The 19,183-nt window shown below is 46.4% G+C and overlaps 1 protein-coding gene across 2 annotated transcripts in view; it reads left to right on the top strand.

Moving 5' to 3' along the window:
- Positions 1 to 19,183, top strand: part of GFRA1 (GDNF family receptor alpha 1) — a gene marked incomplete at both ends in the record, with an annotated part of 212,380 nt that overhangs the window by 183,361 nt on the left and 9,836 nt on the right. For both annotated transcript variants that reach the window (XM_080695216.1, XM_080695215.1), the window contains one exon: positions 1,485 to 1,666. In XM_080695216.1, coding sequence (XP_080551342.1) covers positions 1,485 to 1,666 — 182 coding nt within the window. The remainder of the gene's footprint in view (positions 1 to 1,484; positions 1,667 to 19,183) is intronic.

Here is a 19,183-nt window from a genome sequence, read left to right as displayed (position 1 = left end):
TCGCCAGGCCTGCTCATGCACCCCCTTGCTACATTTTGTTCCAGCATGTCCCACCATCTTTGTATTATAGATTTCACCTAACGCTACAATTTTGGTCTCAGGAGGGGCTTTTGCCTTTTGTTTCTCTTGTTCACTACCCTATGCTTAGTATATGAAGCAGTGCCTGGTACTTAGTGGATCTTCCAGTAGTGTTTGGATGGATGAATGCGTGAGCAGGTGAACAGTTGACTTCACGGTGGTAAGGCAGACACACTGGGGAAAACACAGGTAGTTTCAATAAATGGCAAGGGTCTCTGGAATCTATGCATTTTAGCAAGAAAAAGATGTATTTTGTTGTTCTGGGGTCATTTAAGGAAACTGATCCTTCCATATTCCTGTCTCAACATCCCACCCATCAGTTAAGCCATGTAGCATGGCGAAGAGCATAAAAAAGAATTTATATTAATTTGAAGTTATTTCTGAAAGCCCCCCTACCAGTTTAAAGTTGTAGAAAACAAGCTTCCAATTTGCTAATCCAAGAGGACTCAAAGGATAATCATTTTATAACAAAATGTCACTTCTAAAGGGAAGATACTATTCGGCCTGGTATATCAAAAAGATGCCAACTAAGAGTCATAGATTAACAATTTGCATGTTCAGGTCCCAAATGAAGGAGTCTGATTTCTTATACAATGAATATGAAATAAAAAATCCTAAATCCAGGCCAAATCCCTGAAGACCTGATTAAACAGTGTTTTTTATTCATCTTGGGGCGGGAACAACACACAACCAATTTACTCTTGCCATAAAAACAATCTAATCCCAGGAAATTGTAATAGGCTTTTAAAGTTTTTACATTTTCAACTTTTCATTTAAACAGGGCTGTTCCTATCTAATTATGCAGATTTTGTTTGGAAGACAGGGAGCAGAAAGAGGAAAGAAAAATAATCTGACTTAAAATTTCCATGAGATATCAATGGCTAGGGTAGATTTTTATTTTAAAGAAACTGGCTACATTTTGCCTGCCAAGTGAGTTGAATACCACCAACTTGCCTCAGTATCCTCTTTAAGGATGTACTTAAAAGAGAAAGGCACTAATTAATTGGCTTTTAGGACAGAGTTTTGACAAAGCATAAGGATTTTCTTGGAAAAATGGCAGAGTTATGATTCTAAAAGGACTGAAGCTTGGTTTCAAACAGCTTGAAAAAGGAGTATCAGGGTGTGGATTTTGCTCAATACCCGGCACATAAATAGAATCACAATAAATATTTGTTGCTCGTGGAGTAAAGCTAAGTGTCCAGTCCCGTATTTAATGACTGAATTGATTTCTGAGCACCTGACCCCAAAGACTGGCTCTCAGAGCGTGCAGAGTAGATGGATGGATGGGTTTTGTTCAGAGAAGTTCATGCTATAATCAGAATTTCTAGTGTGCCACTCTGGCTGTGTGTATCCTGTTACATTTGCTGCTTGACTTTGAAATTGGATTTCCTCCTGTTTTACTGCAGAAAATGCAATTCAAGCCTTTGGCAATGGCTCCGATGTGACTGTGTGGCAGCCAGCTCTCCCAGTGCAGACCACCACGGCTACCACCACCACAGCCTTCCGGGTCAAGAACAAGCACCTGGGGACCTCAGGGTCTGAGAATGAAATCCCCACACACGTTTTACCGCCTTGTGCAAATTTACAGGTGAGAACCAGGTCTAGATTTCCTAGTGGGGCCCACTTCCGGGGGCAACATGGATTTATTTTCAGACAGGCACATAGACAGAAGATGCTGCTTGAATTGGAATCTTGGAACTGTGTTGTAAATATACAGATCGTGACAGGTCAGACGATGGAGAGAAAGGAGGATTGTGGAACTAAATGATCTTTACTAGGCATGTGTCTTTGTTCTAGGTACTTATATCTGGCCCAGTAAAATGAGAGGTCTGTGCAGATTCAGCCTACAGTTTTTGTTCACATCCTGTTAGAGTCAGGTTGGCTCTTTCTTTGTTTCTGATATGGATTCCATGTCCTCTACAAAGCAGCCCACTGTTGAAAAAAGGAAGGAGCTGTGTGGTTTGTCACCAACATGGTTATTATTTATTTATTTATTTATTTATTTATTTATTTATTTATTTAGTGGTACTGGGGTTCCTGGAAGCCCTTCTACCTCCGGGCTACACTCCCAGACCTATTTTTTATTTTTTTTAAATTGGGAAACAGGGTCTCTTAAGCCAGCGTGGCTGGCTTCGAACCTGCAGATCCTCCTGTGTCCGCCTCCTAAGCGCGGGGATTACAAGCGTGCACCACCATACCCGGGCAACATGGTTATTTAAATATAACTTGGAGCTGGGCGTGGTGGCGCACTTGTAATCCTTGCGCTTGGGAGGCGGAGACAGGAGGATCGCATAGGTTCGAAGCCAGCCTCAGCTACTTAGTGAGGCTCTCAGCAACTTAGTGAGACCCTGTTCCCAAATAAAATATAAAATAGATCTGGGAGTAGAGCCCGGAGGTAGAAAGCCTCTGGGTTCCACCCCCAGTACCACCAAACAAAAGAAATTTAATTAATTAAAAATAAATATAACCTGGAGTGTGTAACTGTCACTGAAAATAAACCAGGGACAGTGATATTAGTTAAGCTTTAATGCTTACGTGGAAGTCTGGGTGGGTTGGTTCTTTAGGAAGCAAAAGTAACTGTAGCCAGAGAAGCCACATGTTACCCTGCAAAACCCTGCAGGTGATCAGAGTCCAGTGAGAATGGTCAAGAAACGTCTTTGGGGTTAATGGAGGTCTCTAAGGGCATAACAACAAGCTACAAATGGTGATTTGCTGCCTTTAATCAGAAGTAGCGGTTTACTCTGCCTTTTTATTGACGTTTCCATGTTATATGTTATGATAGCGAGGCCTTGTTCTGGCATTGGAGGACACGGGGCTTCAGGGAAGCAAAGCTTCTGTGCAGGGCTGCAGAGCTAGTGGGTCACAGAAGGGAATCCAGGCTCAGTCATTTCATGGTTATTGTGTTTTTGTGTTGAGTGGTGATCACTAACCAAATAGTGAGTTCCAGCCAGCCCTGGTGGCGGGAGGTGGAGACTGGAGGATCGCAGTTCCCAGACAGCCTCAGCTACTTAGGGAGAGGCCCTTCGAAACTCAGTGAGACGCTGTTTAAAAAAAAAAAAAATAGCCGCTTATAATCCCCGTGCTTGGGAGGTGGAAACAGGAGGATCGCACAGACCCTGTTTCCAAATGAAAATATAAAAATTATGTGTCTGGGAGTGTAGCCCGGAGGTAGGAGGGTTTCCAGGAGCCCCAGTACCACCAAATAAATAGACAAATAAAGGGCTGGGGGTGTAGGTCAGAGGTAGCAACTTAGTGCCCCTGGGTTCCATTCTCAGAACCGCAAAAACAACAACAACAACAACAACAACAAAAATAGTAGCTTCCACCTCCTGCCATGCAGGAGAAAAGGACATTTTCATCGACTCTGCGAGAAGCACGGGGCAGCTGCCTCACACTCTCAGTGGAGAAAGCCCCCATCCCCACCATCTTCAGCGAGGATCTGCTCACGGCCATCCTTGCCCGGAGCCTTCTTTATCCACATGCCATCTTTACCCACAACCCACTTTGTTCCCCAGAAGTGTCAGGGCAGCTTTCCCACTTGCGATTTGTTTACTGTCTCCTCACTGTCAAGTCTCCTCCTCCTCCTCTCCATCATCATGGTCCCCGTCCTTCTCTTCCTTTTTCTTCTTCTTCTGAACCCAGGGACATTTCAGCTCCAAGTTAAACCCCCCAGCCCTTTTATTTTGAATTTTTATTTTTTAATTTTTATTTTAATTTTATTTTTATTTTTGCAGTACTGGGAATGGAACCCAAGGACATTGTATCTCCAGGCTACACCTCCAACCCTATTTTTTTAGTCTTTTTATTTTTGAAACAGGGTCTCACTGAGTTGTGACTGGTCTCGCTAAGTAGCTGAGGCTGCCCGTGAACTGCAGTCCTCTGGTCTCAGCCTCCCAAGTACTGGGGTTACAGCTCTGTGCCACCCCACCTGGCTCCCCTCTCCTTTTTATATATACTATGTTCCTTTTATCTGAGCTTTGTGTTTTTTTTCTTCTCTTGTGTCCTCCTGAGTCCCAACCCTAACACACAGCCTCAGAGACACTCATTCAAACCTCTAAAGAGATGTGGATACGGAGACCACATGGCCCAGGATCAACCTGATGTTTTTCAAGCTTTCAAAGCATTTCTTGAGTCTTTACTGTTTCCTCTGTCTATGCAAAGAATGTCAGAGCTAGGACTGACTTGAAGTAAGATCCTGTGGCATCTAACTGCATTATCCTGCTACAGGGCTATGAGTTTCAGAGAAGGGAACTGACCTGCATGCAGCCCTCAGACAGGTGGAGGTGAATCTAAGATAGAGCAGGGAACCAGATCTCTTCCTCTCTGGTTGGAGCTCAGTGCCTTCTTGCTCCCAGGTCAGCACTTGATTCCTCTTGGGCTCACTGTGATTATAGTGTCAGGAAAGAGTGACCAGATGAGGGATAGGACCCTGTAATCCTAAGGTGATAGCAGAGGGCCCGTGGTGGCTTCTGAGCAGTAATTAAGGCAAGCTCTGGCCGCAGCTAAACCAGCCTTTGGCAAATGTCTAGGTGGACAGGAGTGACCACTGACTTAGTCCCTCTGTGCTTTGGAGACTGCAGAGCTGAGCATTCTAAAGCTAAAACTAAAATTCCTTCCCTATTGAACGCAGAAGAGGAGGCACAGTGCAGCCTGTCCACATCCTCAGAAGCTCAGCCTAGGCTGAGGACTCGTCATTTGCAAGGCCACAAAATTCGTTTCCCCCATGAGCAGAGAGGAGTCTTATCAGCCACAGGAAGGATTCACTTCTTCCCCAGCCAGCTCCCAACTTGGACTCCCATTGGGCAGGACTCAGCTTGGCCACACAACCAGTGCTTTGCCTCCAACACAGATCTACCCCACCACCCCTTGCTGCCTGGAGGACTGTGTGTACCACCAAAGGGTTGCCCTGGCAACCACAGGAAACACATGAGCTCTATTCCCAAGAAACCATGCCTTTCCACTCCCTGTGTTAGTGATAGGAATTCTGCTTTGTAAATAGAGGGGCAAAAGTAAAATTAAAGTGTGATGTTTCTTAGGACTGCTGTTTGACTTCTTGGCAGAAGAGGCATGGAGGAATGGGACTGGCCAGGAATTAGGGCACCTTTCTTGCTTGTGATACATAGTAGAAACAAATAGCATCTGTCTCCCGAGGAGGTTTCAAGCGTCCTGCAGCATCTTACCTGACTCCTGAAACATTGAGCTCATATTTTTACAAAGGAAATTTGTACACAGGGATAAGGGCACGGAATTTGCAGTCCAGATGAGTTGGACCTTGCCCTCACCAGCTTTGTACCTGTGGCACAAAGAGGTGTTCTAACCTCTCTAAGCCTCACTCAACTTCCCCATCCACAAAGGAGTGTGGACCTGCTGCTAGAATCAAGAGGACTAAAAGGGCCAGAGTGAACGCTCCAGAATGAACTTTAGAAAAATGTCTCATGTGATGCCTGATCTGGAGTCTGTTGGCCTCCTGGTCCCTATACCAAGGTGGACGGTGATGGTGTGCCTGCTCAAGGGGGGCTGTTGGGGTGTGCCAGGGAACACTGGTGTGAGTTAGCACAAACACATAGGTGGTGCATTATAGTCTTCAGTGGTTTTCAAATGCCCTGTCCCTTTATTACTCATAGCAGCCCGGGAATCACGTGTGGCTGGCACCTTTCCCTTTTGCAAATAAGGCAACTGAAGCAGAGAGAGGCTAGTGACTTAGCCCAACCTTTTGTTGTTGTTGCTGTTGTTTATTGGGCTGGTCCCAAGGCCAGCGTAATTTTGCCTAGTTCCCAGACCTTGGACAAGCAGGTCTCTTTCTTTGAATTAGGAGCAGACAGCCAAGAGGAAGTAAGGAATAGAAAAGGAGGAAAGGAGAAGCTGGATTTGGGGAGGCCCTGAGCCCTGTTCCTCCTGAAGGTCAACGAGGTGAATGAGTACTCAGCTCCTACTTTACACTGGTTTCTTCCTGCCTCAGGTCCGGGAGACAGTGGAGAGGGAGGCCTGAAGGTTTTCCAGTAAAACGTATTGCAGCTGCTTGATGACCTTTGTATGTGAGGCTTGGCAATCGGGGCGGGGGTTGACAGTGACGCCCGTGAAGATGTTCACCTCGGGAGCAGGGTCCCTCCAGCTGATTTAGGGCTCTCGTCCAGCGCGGGGCTCCCAGGAGGCTCATTTTTTTGCATCTGACTTCCTTTGCCTGCCTGGCTGACTCCAGATGAATTACCATTTGCCTGGGGGATCCTAGAAATATCTTAGAATGGCGTTTGTCACAGCTGCCTAGGTCGTGACTCAGAATAGAACTGACTTAAACCAGCTCGGGATCCGTTGGTAACAGATTTGGAGACAGGCGGAGATCTTGGCAGCTCGAAAGTTCACTTCCCTCGAGAGGCGCCCTCTTGTAATATTTTAAAATATACAATAATCTGAGAAAATTCTCGGGGAAGGGAGTATCTGTCTTAACATTTGAGATAGATTTCCCCCTTGGAAAGGAAGAAATAAGAATAAACACTTTCAAAAGTCTGCCTGGAAGCATTACTATCAACACACCTAAGGCAATTCCTTCTGTGTGGGGAATGGGTGGTCCTGGGTGTCATGGCCAGGGAGGGGGGGGTCCATCTGTGGTTCCCACAAAAGGCTCAGCTTTAAAAAAGGAAAGTTGATTGATTAGTATGAAATGTCATGGAAATGTCCAAGTGCTAACCCCCTGAGGTGGTAAAATACCGGGTTTGGGGAACCCGCTAAGCTCCCATGTCAGGATTAATTGGCAGTCATATTAGTAACAAGCGTGACGCAAGCTGAGCTATTGTTTGCCTGGCCCTCTGACTTGCACAAAGTAGTCACATGAGAAACAAAGAAACCTTAATAATTCTACCAATTACTTTATCATCTGTATACTTGAGTGGTCCAGTAGCTGGAAACACTCAGGATATTCAACCCCAAAGGACTCTACTTGTCGCTTATTTAAAGTAAATATCTTTGGGGATGTAAGTCAGTGTTGGAGAATTTTCCCTTTTGCATCCTTGTAAGCTGCTCAACTCTGGCGCCTCGTGGTGAAGATTTCTGACTGTGGCCTTTGGAGGTCTCAGCTTTCTGTGTTCAAATAGAGTACCGTTGTTCCTTGATATCTGCAGGACCTTGTTCCCAGGTGCCCCAGAGCTACCAGACTCCATGGATGCTGTGATCTCTTCTGTATATATCCTACTCCCCTCTCCCATACTTATAATACTCAATGCAATATAAATGATTCGTATTGTCTGCAGAATAATGACAAAAAGAAAAGTCAGTGCATGCTCAATGCAGATGCAATCTTTAAATAAATATTCTGGATCTGCGGTTGTTTGAGTCTTCAGAGCTTGTGGACAGAGAGGGCTGATTACTAGAGACTGGCCACCACCGCCCAGGACTAATTTCCCTGCCTCTGCCTCTCTAGACCCCCTTTCCCCTGAAAGGGATTGAGGCAGGTCAAGGGTCACACACTCAACACCTGGGCCTGCAGGGAGATTGGAGGCGAGCTGTGGGCCTATGGCAGGAGCTCTAAGGAAAGTACGAGCCTCAAGCCATGGAAGGGAGCAGTTGTAGATCTCAGGCGTAGGTCTCCTGCCTCATCCTAGTTTCATCCTAGTTGGACTTCTTTTTTTATTTGCAGTACTGGGGAAGGAACCCAGGGGCATTCTACCTTGGAGCTATACCTCCAGCCTTATCTTTTATTCTTTATTTTTAAAACAGGGTTTCACTGAGTTGCAAAGGGCCTCACTGAGTAGCTGGGGTTGGTGAACCCTGATCCTCCTGTCTCAGCCTCCCAAATGCTTGGGATTACAACCATGCGCCTCTATGCCTGGTCCTAGTTGGCCTTTTAAACATGCATTCTAGACAGGAATGGGCCAAGCCACTTTCTGGGTTCTAATAGAAATGCGAGCAGGATCCACACAGACAGCCTTGGGAGGAAGACTTCTTTCCCAGACCAGCAATGCTGAGGTCAGTCTCTTCACCAGCCCTCGCCCCCAACAGACAGAGCATCTTCCCTGGAAGGCAGGCTGCATGGACCCTAAGGGCTCGCAGCAGGGACCCCGCCTGCCCTCCTGTGTGTGTGGTGGCAGTGGGGTAGGCGCCTACCCTACTGAGAGCTGGCTCCATTCACTAGATCTCAGTCGAGGCCCATATTCCCGCTCCCAGCAGAGTCTTATGTCTTCCCTTTTCTTCCCAGAATGGTATCAAACTTCAACAACAGATTGGGCACTCCAGGATGTTAGCCTAGTGGTTTGCAGATTGCAGAGGAAAGACATAATAATAACTAATTCCTGAGAATACTGAAGATAATCTCTATTTAGATGGCCCCACTCCTTCCCCATGGCAGCCCTGGTGCAGCATCTTACTCAAATAAAGTCTTTTCATTCTAGAAAGAGCCACACCAGTCCAGAAAGGGTCTGGAAAGCTCTTGCCAGGGGCCAAACCCCAAAACTCCAGAGGTGGCAGGAAGGTGATTATCCGAACTTGCTAAATACCCGGGGCTCGGCTGGCTGTGACCAAGTGAAAATTTTAAGTGTTGAGTTTTCAAAGGAAAGCTGCCAATGGGTGTTCTGTAAATCATTTGTGCCGGCAGACTGACCCCATTATGTCAGCTAATCCTGGAAATACAGGAGGTAAATTTAAATCTTCGAGCATGGAGCACTTAATCAATATTCTAAATGTTTTTCTTGCAATTTATGCTTGAAGAGCATTGGGGTGCTTTGGCGTCCCGTTAATCTTCCACTGGAGAAGAGGCACTTGCGAGGGAGGCCAGGGCGGTGGGATTTTGTAGAGAAGGCTGGGGAGACAGCCCTGGGAAGTGAGAGGGACGAGAGGGTATTTCTACCCCAGGCTCCCACCCTGAGCTGCTTACTCTGCAGCTCCCTGGAGGCTGGGGCAGACCCAGGGACCCAGAAGCCTGGCTTTCTGGCCTCCCATTACTCTGTGACCTGAGGCATGTTTTTTACCCTCTCTGGGTCACTGCTATAAAATACCACCCTGCCCTGAGTTTCTGACCAGAATTTTAAAAACAACACAAATAAACATGGTCCAGCAGGAGCCATGGTCAGGCCTGGGCACTGGGGAAGTGCCTTGCTCTTACTGTGACTAATATCATGCCTCAGAGCTGTAACTTGAGACACTGGGGCCACAGAGGAAGGGCTGTTGGGGTCAGGTACTGAGGGCAAGAGAGGAAGCCCTCTAGATTTTGTTTTCTAAATGTGTAGGAAGGCATTGAATAGTCTTTACATTTTAAGAAATCATTGTAGAAGGAGGGAGGAAGGGATGGAATCTTCTTTGGATGTCAGGCCAAGAAGGGAAGGAAAGCAGAGGAGGTAGAGAAAGGTCTCGAGGGAGGAGGCGGCTCCATGTTCCCTCTCTCTGTGCCCAGTGAGCATCTTTGGGGCTCCGCCCTGGCAGTCTGCTTCTTAGAGTGGCCTCACTAGCCACATCCTCTCCCGGCCTGGCTGGCTAAGTGGGCTGTCTGCTGCGGCCTTGCGGCATCTCTAACCAAGCCCGAAGAAGCGACAGTGTTGTTAACAGGAAGCACCCTGACTTGTAGAAAAGATGGTACTCAAGAACCAGCCCTGCCTCTGAGCCTCAAGGCCCAGGACTTTGCAGGCTTTCTTGTGTCTGCACTCCACAGGTCCTGTTAATGATGCTTAGTATTTATCTCCGAAACCTTTTTTAAAAGAAACTCGTCTCTATTAATAACATGTGTGAAATCATAGGTTTGAGTTGTCAGCTCGCTATTAAAATTGATATATACACATTAAAATAAAAACCAAAAAGTATGTACGTTACCTAAAACACATCCTATAACGCCAGTGGTCCCTATACCACACTTTGAGAAACATTATAAGCAATCTAGCCCTCAACAAAGACCCTAGACCATTTGCTTTGATACCTTAGATCACTTCGGCCTTTTATGGTTTAACAAAGCAGTGGCATTAATAAAGGAGTGCAGAGAGTGCTTACCAGGGGCAAAGCTCACAGCAACCCCAGGAAGACAGTTCTGTTATTCTTCCCATTTTTCAGATAAGAGACCCAAGGCAGAGAGAGGCAGGAAAGAAGGAACAGAAAAGTGATATTGCATGCGCGCGCTCCCCCTCTCCCTCCCTCCCTCCGCCCCCCTCTCCCTCTGTTTTGTTTTTTTTATGGTACTGGGGTTCCTAGAAGCCCTTCTACCTCCGGGCTACACTCCCAGACCTATTTTTATATTTTTGAAACAGGGTCTCTTACTCCAGCGCGGCTGGCTTCGAACCTGAGCAATCCTCCTGTCTCCACCTCCCAAGCGCGGGGATTACAAGCGTGCGCCACCACGCCCGGCTCTCCCTCTGTTTTTAAATGCCTACACTGTATTACCTAATTCAGAACTCTTTAAACATTTTGCTTCTGGATAACATTATTCATCACTATAGATTCAATCAGTCCCTAAATTCTTATTGAACATCTGGCAGATTGAAGTGTCAGACTGGTTCATAAACTAGCATAAAGAAAAGTAATGAGGCCTATTCTGACTCCAACTGGTGTGTGGATATACAACTCAATTCCGATGCTAACCACTCAGAGCTGGCGGTAGACCACAGCTAAGGGCATCGTCTCCAGCAAGACTGTCCTCAATTTGGACACCAGCTACACTTGAGGGTTCCCAGGCCACCTGTGCTTCTGAATAACTGGTTACAGATTTGGGTGTTCATAGGATCCCCTCATATCTAGTTCATTAGATGGAGTTACTGAACTCAAGAAAGGTTATACTGACATTAATGAGTTGTAGACCATGCAAGTCAAGACTAGGTAAATGAAGAGATGCGTGGGGAGAGGTCTGGGTGGGTCTCCATCAGGGAATTTTGGTGCCCTCTCCCCGTGGAATTAGGAATTAGGGTATGTCACCTTCTTGCTACATGGAAGTGTTCTGCAGCTAGAAAGCTCCACCAGGCTCAGGGTTCAAAGTTTTTATTGGATTTGCATTAGGCTGACATGATTAAGTGGGTCACGGACCACACGACTCAGTGAAGTATTCATCCCTCCTCTTTCTCCCTGAAGGTGAGTTCAGGCTCACCTCCTCTGCCTAGGTGACCTCCTGGTGACTCTCCCTTATCCTGAGGCATCTCATTACCATACACCCAGGTAGGATCTGAAGGGCTCAAGAGTAACAAAGACATGCCCATCAAAGCCAGTCACATTCTTTATTATACAATAATGCCTTATCAGAGTTGATTGTTTCAGAATGTAATTTTAATTCTAGAGATGCACCATGAAACATGTAAGGAGGCTTGAGTAGCTGAAATTTTGAGCATGGGCTAATTTTTACCACTTACTTGCCATGAAACTTTTGGTGAATTACTTAACCTTTCTGCCTCAGTTTCCCTGTCTGTAAGAGGGGGCTGATGGCAGAAGAACCTCCAGGGATGTTATGAGGATATATTGTGGTGCTACGTGCAGGGCAGTGCCCCCCTTGGAGTTAAGACTGTGCAGGTTTGTATTGGGTGTGGGTTTCAAGAGACTGTTAGCTCTGTGTATCCCTACCCCCCATCCCACCTTCAGTAACAGAGGTGCTTCCAGGGCCAGGCAAAGTTAAAGATTGCCTTGAGTCCTCTTTCCTGGGGAGTCTTTTGGTCTTGGCAGTCCCTTGTGAAATTTCACATGTGAAAGGCAGACTTGCTATGCCTGTTGAGTGGTGGTTTTGAAATGCAGTTTCGAGCTAGATGCTTCTCCAGCAAGGCACTTCCCCTGGCATTCTTTGCTGCAGGTGGGCCACACACCCTCAGGCCAGCCTTGGCACTTTCAGTGAAGAGATTTAGTGACCTCATGCCTACAAATCGATCGGAGCCCCGGGTCAGGCTTACCGGCTGTTGGCACTTCTGGCAGTTTGGTCTGGATAATTGTACTGGGGGAGGGAGGATCCTGGGAATTATAGGATCTCTAGCAGCATCTCTGGCCTCTTTGTTCTACATGCCTTTCCCTCATTGTGACAACCTGAAATGCCCCAGATAGAGCTAGTTGTCCCTTGGGAGGCAAAAGTTGGGAATCGCGGCCCACAGGAACGACGGCCTCAAAGACCCCCTCCAATCTTCCTCTTGGCTCGGCTTTCCTGTTTATATGGAGCATATGCAGAGGTCTGAGTGAACTGGTGCATGGGACTAAATCTTTCCTGGGTGGTACCAACATGAGCAGGGCAAGGGGGCTGGGTTCCTTTTGTCCCAGTCACGTGAGCTGCCAGAACCAAATACTATCGACGGAGTGGAAGCAACAGAAACTTATTTTGCACAGTTCTTGAGGATGGGAATTCCAAGATTAAGGTGCAGGCAGATGGGGTTCCTGGAGAGAGGGAAAGGTCCTCTCATGTCTCTTTCAAATGTGTGTGGGGGGTGGGGGGTGTTTTACTGGGGTTTAACCCAGAGGCATTCTACATCTGAGCTATACCTCCAGCCTTATTTTATTTTGAAATGGAGTCTTACAAAGGTATTGAGGCTGGTCACAAACCTGTGGTCTTCCTGTTTCAGCCTTCCATGTAATGGGATTCCACACCGTTACAATAGGCATCAGGGTTTCAACATATGAACTCGGCAAAGTGCCACAAATATTGAGCCCCAAATGCAATTTTGTTGTTTTTGGTGGTGGTTGGGTTATTTATTTATTTATTGATTGTTTGTTTGTTTGTTTGTGTTTGTGTAGTACTGGAGATTGAACCCAGGGGCATTCTACCTTTGAGGTATACCCCTATCCCTACTTTTTTTTTTTTATTCTGAAAAAGGGTCTCATTAAATTGTGGAGGGCCTTGCTTAGTTGCTGACGCTGGCCTTGAACCTGAAATCCTCCTGCCTCAGCCTCCTAAGCACTGGTATTACAGGCATGTGCTGCCACACCCAGCTCCCTAGCACTATTGAAACCCCACTTTGGGAAATCTTAATTTCCTCAAGGTGACGCACCCTTCCAACTAGTACATACAGATGATGCCATAGGTGATTTTCACTTGGGCGCTTGAGTGGCTTCTCCTGTTGTGGAGAGGGGGACACACAGGAGTCCACAGCCTCCTGGGGCATCACAACGTCCCTTTCTCCTGAGTGATGTTTTTACCCATCCAGCTTCCTGGATAAGTACTGTGCTGGGGCCATCTCTGTGCCAAAGGACTCAGTGGATAGAAGTGCCGATACCAATACTCAATGGGGCTCACACATGTGGACTGGGGGGCCAGAGAGCATCTGGAGGAAGGCATCCTACTTCCAGTGCCAGTAAAGTCAACCCGGAGCCCTCAGCACACCCCAGATCCAAGTGACTGGCCACAGGGATGGCATCACTGAGCCTTTTGTTTAAGAGAACAGTCTTGGGGCTGCATACTATTGGTAGTATTTGCGTTATAGTCTCTCTGAGGTCTCATTATTTCTGTGTCATGCAGCATGTTTTCTAGCACCCACTGTTGTTTTTGCCTCATTTACAAAACCCCAAGCGTAGCTACACCTGGCTCTTCCTTTGCATGACACTCTCCTGAACCAAGAGAGTTCATATTCCCACTCTGGGAAAAGAGAGCCGTGGGGGCTCCTGTCAGCAGAAGCACTGCTAAGCTGCATGGCTCACACCCGGGCTATTTCTGAGCACCCCAGGAAGCCTCATGGCTGAGCCCTGGACCCGGCTGCCAAATGGCCCCAGGGTCTGAGTGGTGGGCCCGCTGCTCCCAGCACGGAGGCTGGCAGTGGCCTCCCTGGACTTAATCTTCCTGGTTCCAGGTGCCAGCAGATGAGCTCAGAGGGAAGCTGCCTCCCAGAATCCACCCACAGTAGCCCTGGGAGGAAAGAGGCTGTCATCAAAACACTCTTTGAAATAACTGCTTATAGAGCATTTTCAAAGCCCTTTAGCCAAGAAAGTGCTTGAATTCAGAGCTCAGAATTGGATATTACTCCATCAAAGCTGCCATACAGTCCAGCATTCCCAAAGTGCATTTCAATTGTGTGTTCAAACCCGATCAGAGGTGGAAGCGTGGGGCTGTTACTGATACCAAAAACTAGGAATTTCATGGGGGCCAGGCTTCATGGCGGGTGTGTGTGCTTATCACCTATGTCATAGGCATGAGAGGGCTAAGTGGCAGGTGCCCATAAGTGAACAGTTGTATTTGAAAAAGCTCACTTCTGTGGAGACATTTAAGGGGGAAACTGCTGTTATCACAACCCTTTCCTCAAACCCTGGGGTCCTAGTAAGTGTTTCATGTGCAGCCTTCCAACACCAAGGCTCTGACTTTTGATTAGTCCCATGGTTGAAGGGACACGGGGAAAGACACCTGCCGTGGAAGACAAGCTGTCCCAGCCAGCCTGTGATATCAGGTGCTGGGCTGTCTTGATGAAGCAGCTGTTATCAGATGGTGGCTGCTGCAAACTTCATTCAAGTAATGATTTTTTGTGATTGGCATGTTTGCATTGTAGCTAACTTTGGCTCAACATATTGTTAGAATACCTAATACTGTAATTGAAGAGTGTTTTATCAGCAGTAAAAGGGATTTTTAAAATAATTCATTTAAAAAGTTGTAATGGGCCTGAGCATCTTTGGTATAGTTAATAATACACCATTTTATAGCTGGCTGTAAAATTTCAGATTACAGTTTTAGCAATTGTGTGAGATTCTGTTTTATAGTTTAATAATTGTTCAAATCAAGGAGAATGAAAAGTTCCTAAAAACCAATTTAATGACTTAGAAAAATAGCTTTTATCAAAATCCAGCGTGCACCTTTAATGAACCCAGATGTCACCTTTTCAACAAAGGCAGGTCACGGGGGTCTATTTTTCTCCACCACAATGGGCTCTAAGTTAAGCACACACACACAGTGCGTATCTCTGAGTTCCAATTTGCCGTTTTTACTCCTCCATCCCTACTCTCTTACAGACAGAATGAGCCTGTTTGCCGAGCCCAGGGTGAGGACCAGCCAGGCAGAAGACTTTCCACCAAACAGGCAGCAAATTGGTTCTCTCTTTAGAAGGGTTTTCTTTCCACAGACTACCCCTTGCTCACATCTCCTCTGCCCCAGCGCTTGTGTCTAATAGAGTCTCTTATTAACATCTCCAAAATAACTTATATTTCACCGTTCTGTGAAGTAGATGTCAAAAAGGGGAGCTTTACATTATAGTTTAATTATATGCTATCATTATAAGTAATGAAAGTAGTAGCATATATATCAATGGAAAGAAGGCACTATCTCTTGTTGCCACTGGAATTACAGTTTATGTTATTATACTACTGAAATTTGCCAGGGGTATGTTGTCTAAGAACTGAAGTCAATAAAAGAATAGCTCTGCACTAGAGGTAGTAGTGCACACCTGTAATCCCAGTACTTGGGAGGCTGAGATAGGATCACAAGTTCAAGACCAGCTTTTTGTAGTAGTGAGGATGGAAACCAGGGGCATTCTACGTCCAAGCTACACCCCTAGCCCTATTTTTTATTCTTTATTTTGAAAAAGGGTCTTACTGAGTTGCAAAGGGCCTCACTAAGTAGCTGAAGCTGGCTGCAAACCGTGATCCTCCTGTCTCAGCCTCCCAAATACTGGGATTACAAGCATGTGCGCCACCACATCCGGCTGTGAGACTTTGTTTCAAAAGTGGCCTTGGGCCAGGTACAAGGAGAATCTCACAGAGCACACCATGGAGAATCTGACCCCAGGCCCCTTGAGAGCGTGTCATTCTGGGGAAGACCAGCTCTGGCTCAGAGACCTGTTTCTGTTTCCCAGAAATGACAGCGGTCTGAGGAAGTCCCGTGTGGAGGGCTTTTTCTCTCTGGAGGTGGTCAATTGACCTGGAGTTCACAGGTCATTACCACTGTGTTATAATCAGAAAGGAGGCCTGCACTTACTAATTCTCTGGTCCTGTGGAGAGTGGAGGCCACTCCACCATTCATTTTACTCCAAAACAAAACACGCTTTAATAATAACTCAAACAAAACACAGCATTGAGTGTCGCCATGCTTGGCCAGGGTATGCAAACCCATAGATCAACAGAAGGATGGTGTAAGAAAACACAGGTCACTGAGCCTAGGAGTTGTCTTGGGAGAAGATGATGCTGAAGGGCCAGGTTTCTTCCTTCATAAAACTCAGATCTTCCTGCAGATGCGGAGAGTCCTTTAATCTCTCTGATCTTGGATTTCTCATCTGTCCTATGGGAATGAGGAGCACTATGCTACCTAGAAGGGTTGTAATATTTAAACAAAGTAAAATCTTCTAGCCCAGTATTTTTAATCACTATTTTGCCCTCCTGGGAGGCCTTTGCTGCTGCTGAAATAGGAGGAGCCTGTGCTGAGGTGGCATTTGGAGACCTTTAGCCCACGATTCATCTGGGACACGAACCTGGCCTTCATATAGGTGTTCTCCCTTGTAGAGGTAGCCTTAGGCTGAATCACTGTTTATGAATAGCCAGCTAGGCTAGCTTCCTCTTAGCATATTTTTTAACCATTTTTTTCTCAAAAAATTAGAACAACTTCTGGATGGAGATGGGAAGATCAGTCCCCCATCAAGACATTCTGGAAAGAGCCATTAGGCCACCTCCACCTGTGGTCCAGAGGCCAGCAAGGGCAGCCCATCAGGGGGACCATAATTCAGCTGTTGGGCAATTGCTTAACCCAATTGCTGGGTAATAAACATGGTTAATAAAAAGGAATAGTATGTCTGTACCATCTTGGCTATAAATATGCTCTCTTGTTCTGGGTAACCTATGAGAATACCTCTGAGCACACTGAGATCATATACTATAAATAAATCAAATTTCTTATATTCCCTACTGACCTTTTATCTTTAGGACTTCCAACCAACCGAGCCTTCCCTGAATAATAGGCTCTGCCTCGTGCTGAACCGAGGGAGCCATATGTGATGGGGAGAATGGTCCTGGTTCTCTGGTGAGAAAAATTCAAACAGGAACTTCCCTCCCACTTTTGCCTTTTGTATTTCAGGCCCTAAAGGGCCCACATCATATGAGTGTCTAGAGAAGAATTAGGAAGATGGGCATTGGCCAGATATTTGGGAAGCTTTCTCCAGAGTGGCTGTCCCCTGCCTGCCCCTCAGCTGCAGGGACTTAAGTTCTGATGAGAGGCACTTACTTGGGGAGCAGAAGCCACCTGGCCTGGTCTGACCTCTGACTTCCAGTAGCAACTGCATTTGCAGATGTTGCTCCCCATGTCTGAGCGAGGCTTGGGAGGGAGGACCCCTTTGCTCGCTACGCCTGGTTAGCCTCTCTATCGGTTCTTGTCAGCCTGAGCTAGCTCTGTCCAAGCCTGCTGTGTGACCCTAGGCTTATTACAGCACCTCTCAGAACCATCCTTGGCTGTTGCCAGGAGAGCAAGAGCCATTTTCAAGTGTTGCTGTAAGGAATCTGTGAGATAACAGGTGGAGGTCTGTCCCAGAGCCCGTGTATGCAGGTTTTCGAGTCAAAAAGGCTGGGTTCAAATCTCAGAGCAGCCCTTCCAAGCTTTGGAAACTCGGGCAAGTCACATGCTCTCTGAAACCCTGTTTCCAACCTGTGGAAAAGGGGCGTGGCCTCTCCAGGGGGAGTATTTGGTAAAAGGCAGATGGAATTGCTCTCAATGGAGGCTCTTAGTAATAGAATGATCACAGGCGTCATCACTATTAACCAACTTGGTTTTCCTAGAATAGTTTTTCTCTGCTAAAAGCACATTTTAAAAATCATCATCATTATTATTTGCCTTCACCTTTTTTTTTAAGCAATGAGAGTTCTTTGTCTTCTAAACCAGTCGGTGAACAAAGCCTCTACCCTATTTTATCTCTCGACAGTGGAGTTTTTTTTTTTTTATCAAACCTTAGTTACCACCATAAGTCACCGAGCCATTACAGGGCCGCTCTCAGCTACACATAAATGCACAGGAGAATGAGAGGCTTAATAAATATTATCTGATGGTGATGAGGATGCGTGTCTGATGAGATGGGCTTCGTGCACTTCTCGTCGGGGACAACAATCAATCTTCTCTCGTGCTCTTGCAGGTCTGCATTTCCAACCACACATTGTGAGAGAACAAACGTTTCCTTTTAGAGCCTTCCCTTCTCGTTACCTCGACACCTTTGTTGCTGAACATTTGCTGTACTGAACACCCTCCCCCCAGACACCCCCAAACCAAAATGTTTTTCACACACTGATTGGCGTCTTATTGTTAATCAAGCACAATTTTCTAAACTAGCTCATAATGACTTCTTGTCTGGATATTTTACTAATCAAGTTAACCATGAGTGGAAGCACACTGTTCTCTGATGTTTTTTTGTAACCTACGTTTGCCCCAACATGCAGAAAAGGAAAAAAAAAAAAAGGCAAGATGATCCTGGGAAGTTATGAAAAGAAAGCAGCGTACTCAGGGCGCCCTGTGAGCTCCGTGCCGTAGACTGTCTGCACACAGCTCTTTTTCATTCTGCTATTAGTGTTGAATTACAAGTGCGGGCCTTCAGCATCCTTCTGTGGTGCACTGGAGACTGACGGGGGACCCCGGGGGACGGCTCAGCTAATGGAGACGGTTGATATATCTTACCAGGTTGTGTCTCTTTCATTGCATCCATTTTTAAATGCAAGGAATCACAGCTCACAAGCTGCTTCTCGTCACTGTAATGTTCACAAGCCAAGTTACTCTGAGGTTTTGCACTTTCCCACTCTCGTCCAAATCCACGACTAGTTGACCAGAGACCTCAAAGACACTGAGACATTGTCAGCCACAACTTCAACTCTAAAAGCACTTCATTCTAGGGCATGAGACTTGATCCTCACAACCACCCTATGATTTGATTCTAGGGCAGGGATTAATAGACTCACAGTTGATGGGTAAAGAGCTAAGTCTAGGATCTTTCTACCCTGTGTTCTTTTTACCATACCATAGCAATCAAGTCAGTAACAGGAACAAGGTCTAAAAATGTAGAAGAACCTTTTGGAAACAGGGTCTCACTGAGTTGCTGAGAGCCGCACTAAGTAGCTGAGGCTGGCTTTGAACCTGTGTGATCCTCCTGTCTCAGACTCCCAAGAGCTGGGATTACAAGTGTGTGCCACAATGCCCGGCAAAGAGCTGGGATTACAAGCATGTGCCACAATCCTGGCAAAGAACCTCTTTTGACCAAACTTTACTTAACGAGCTCGCCACAGAAGCCAGCTG

This window comes from Muscardinus avellanarius (assembly GCF_963383645.1).
Source record: "Muscardinus avellanarius genome assembly, chromosome: 4".
Lineage (NCBI taxonomy): Eukaryota > Metazoa > Chordata > Mammalia > Rodentia > Gliridae > Muscardinus > Muscardinus avellanarius.
This window is presented reverse-complemented; position numbering and strand designations above follow the sequence as displayed.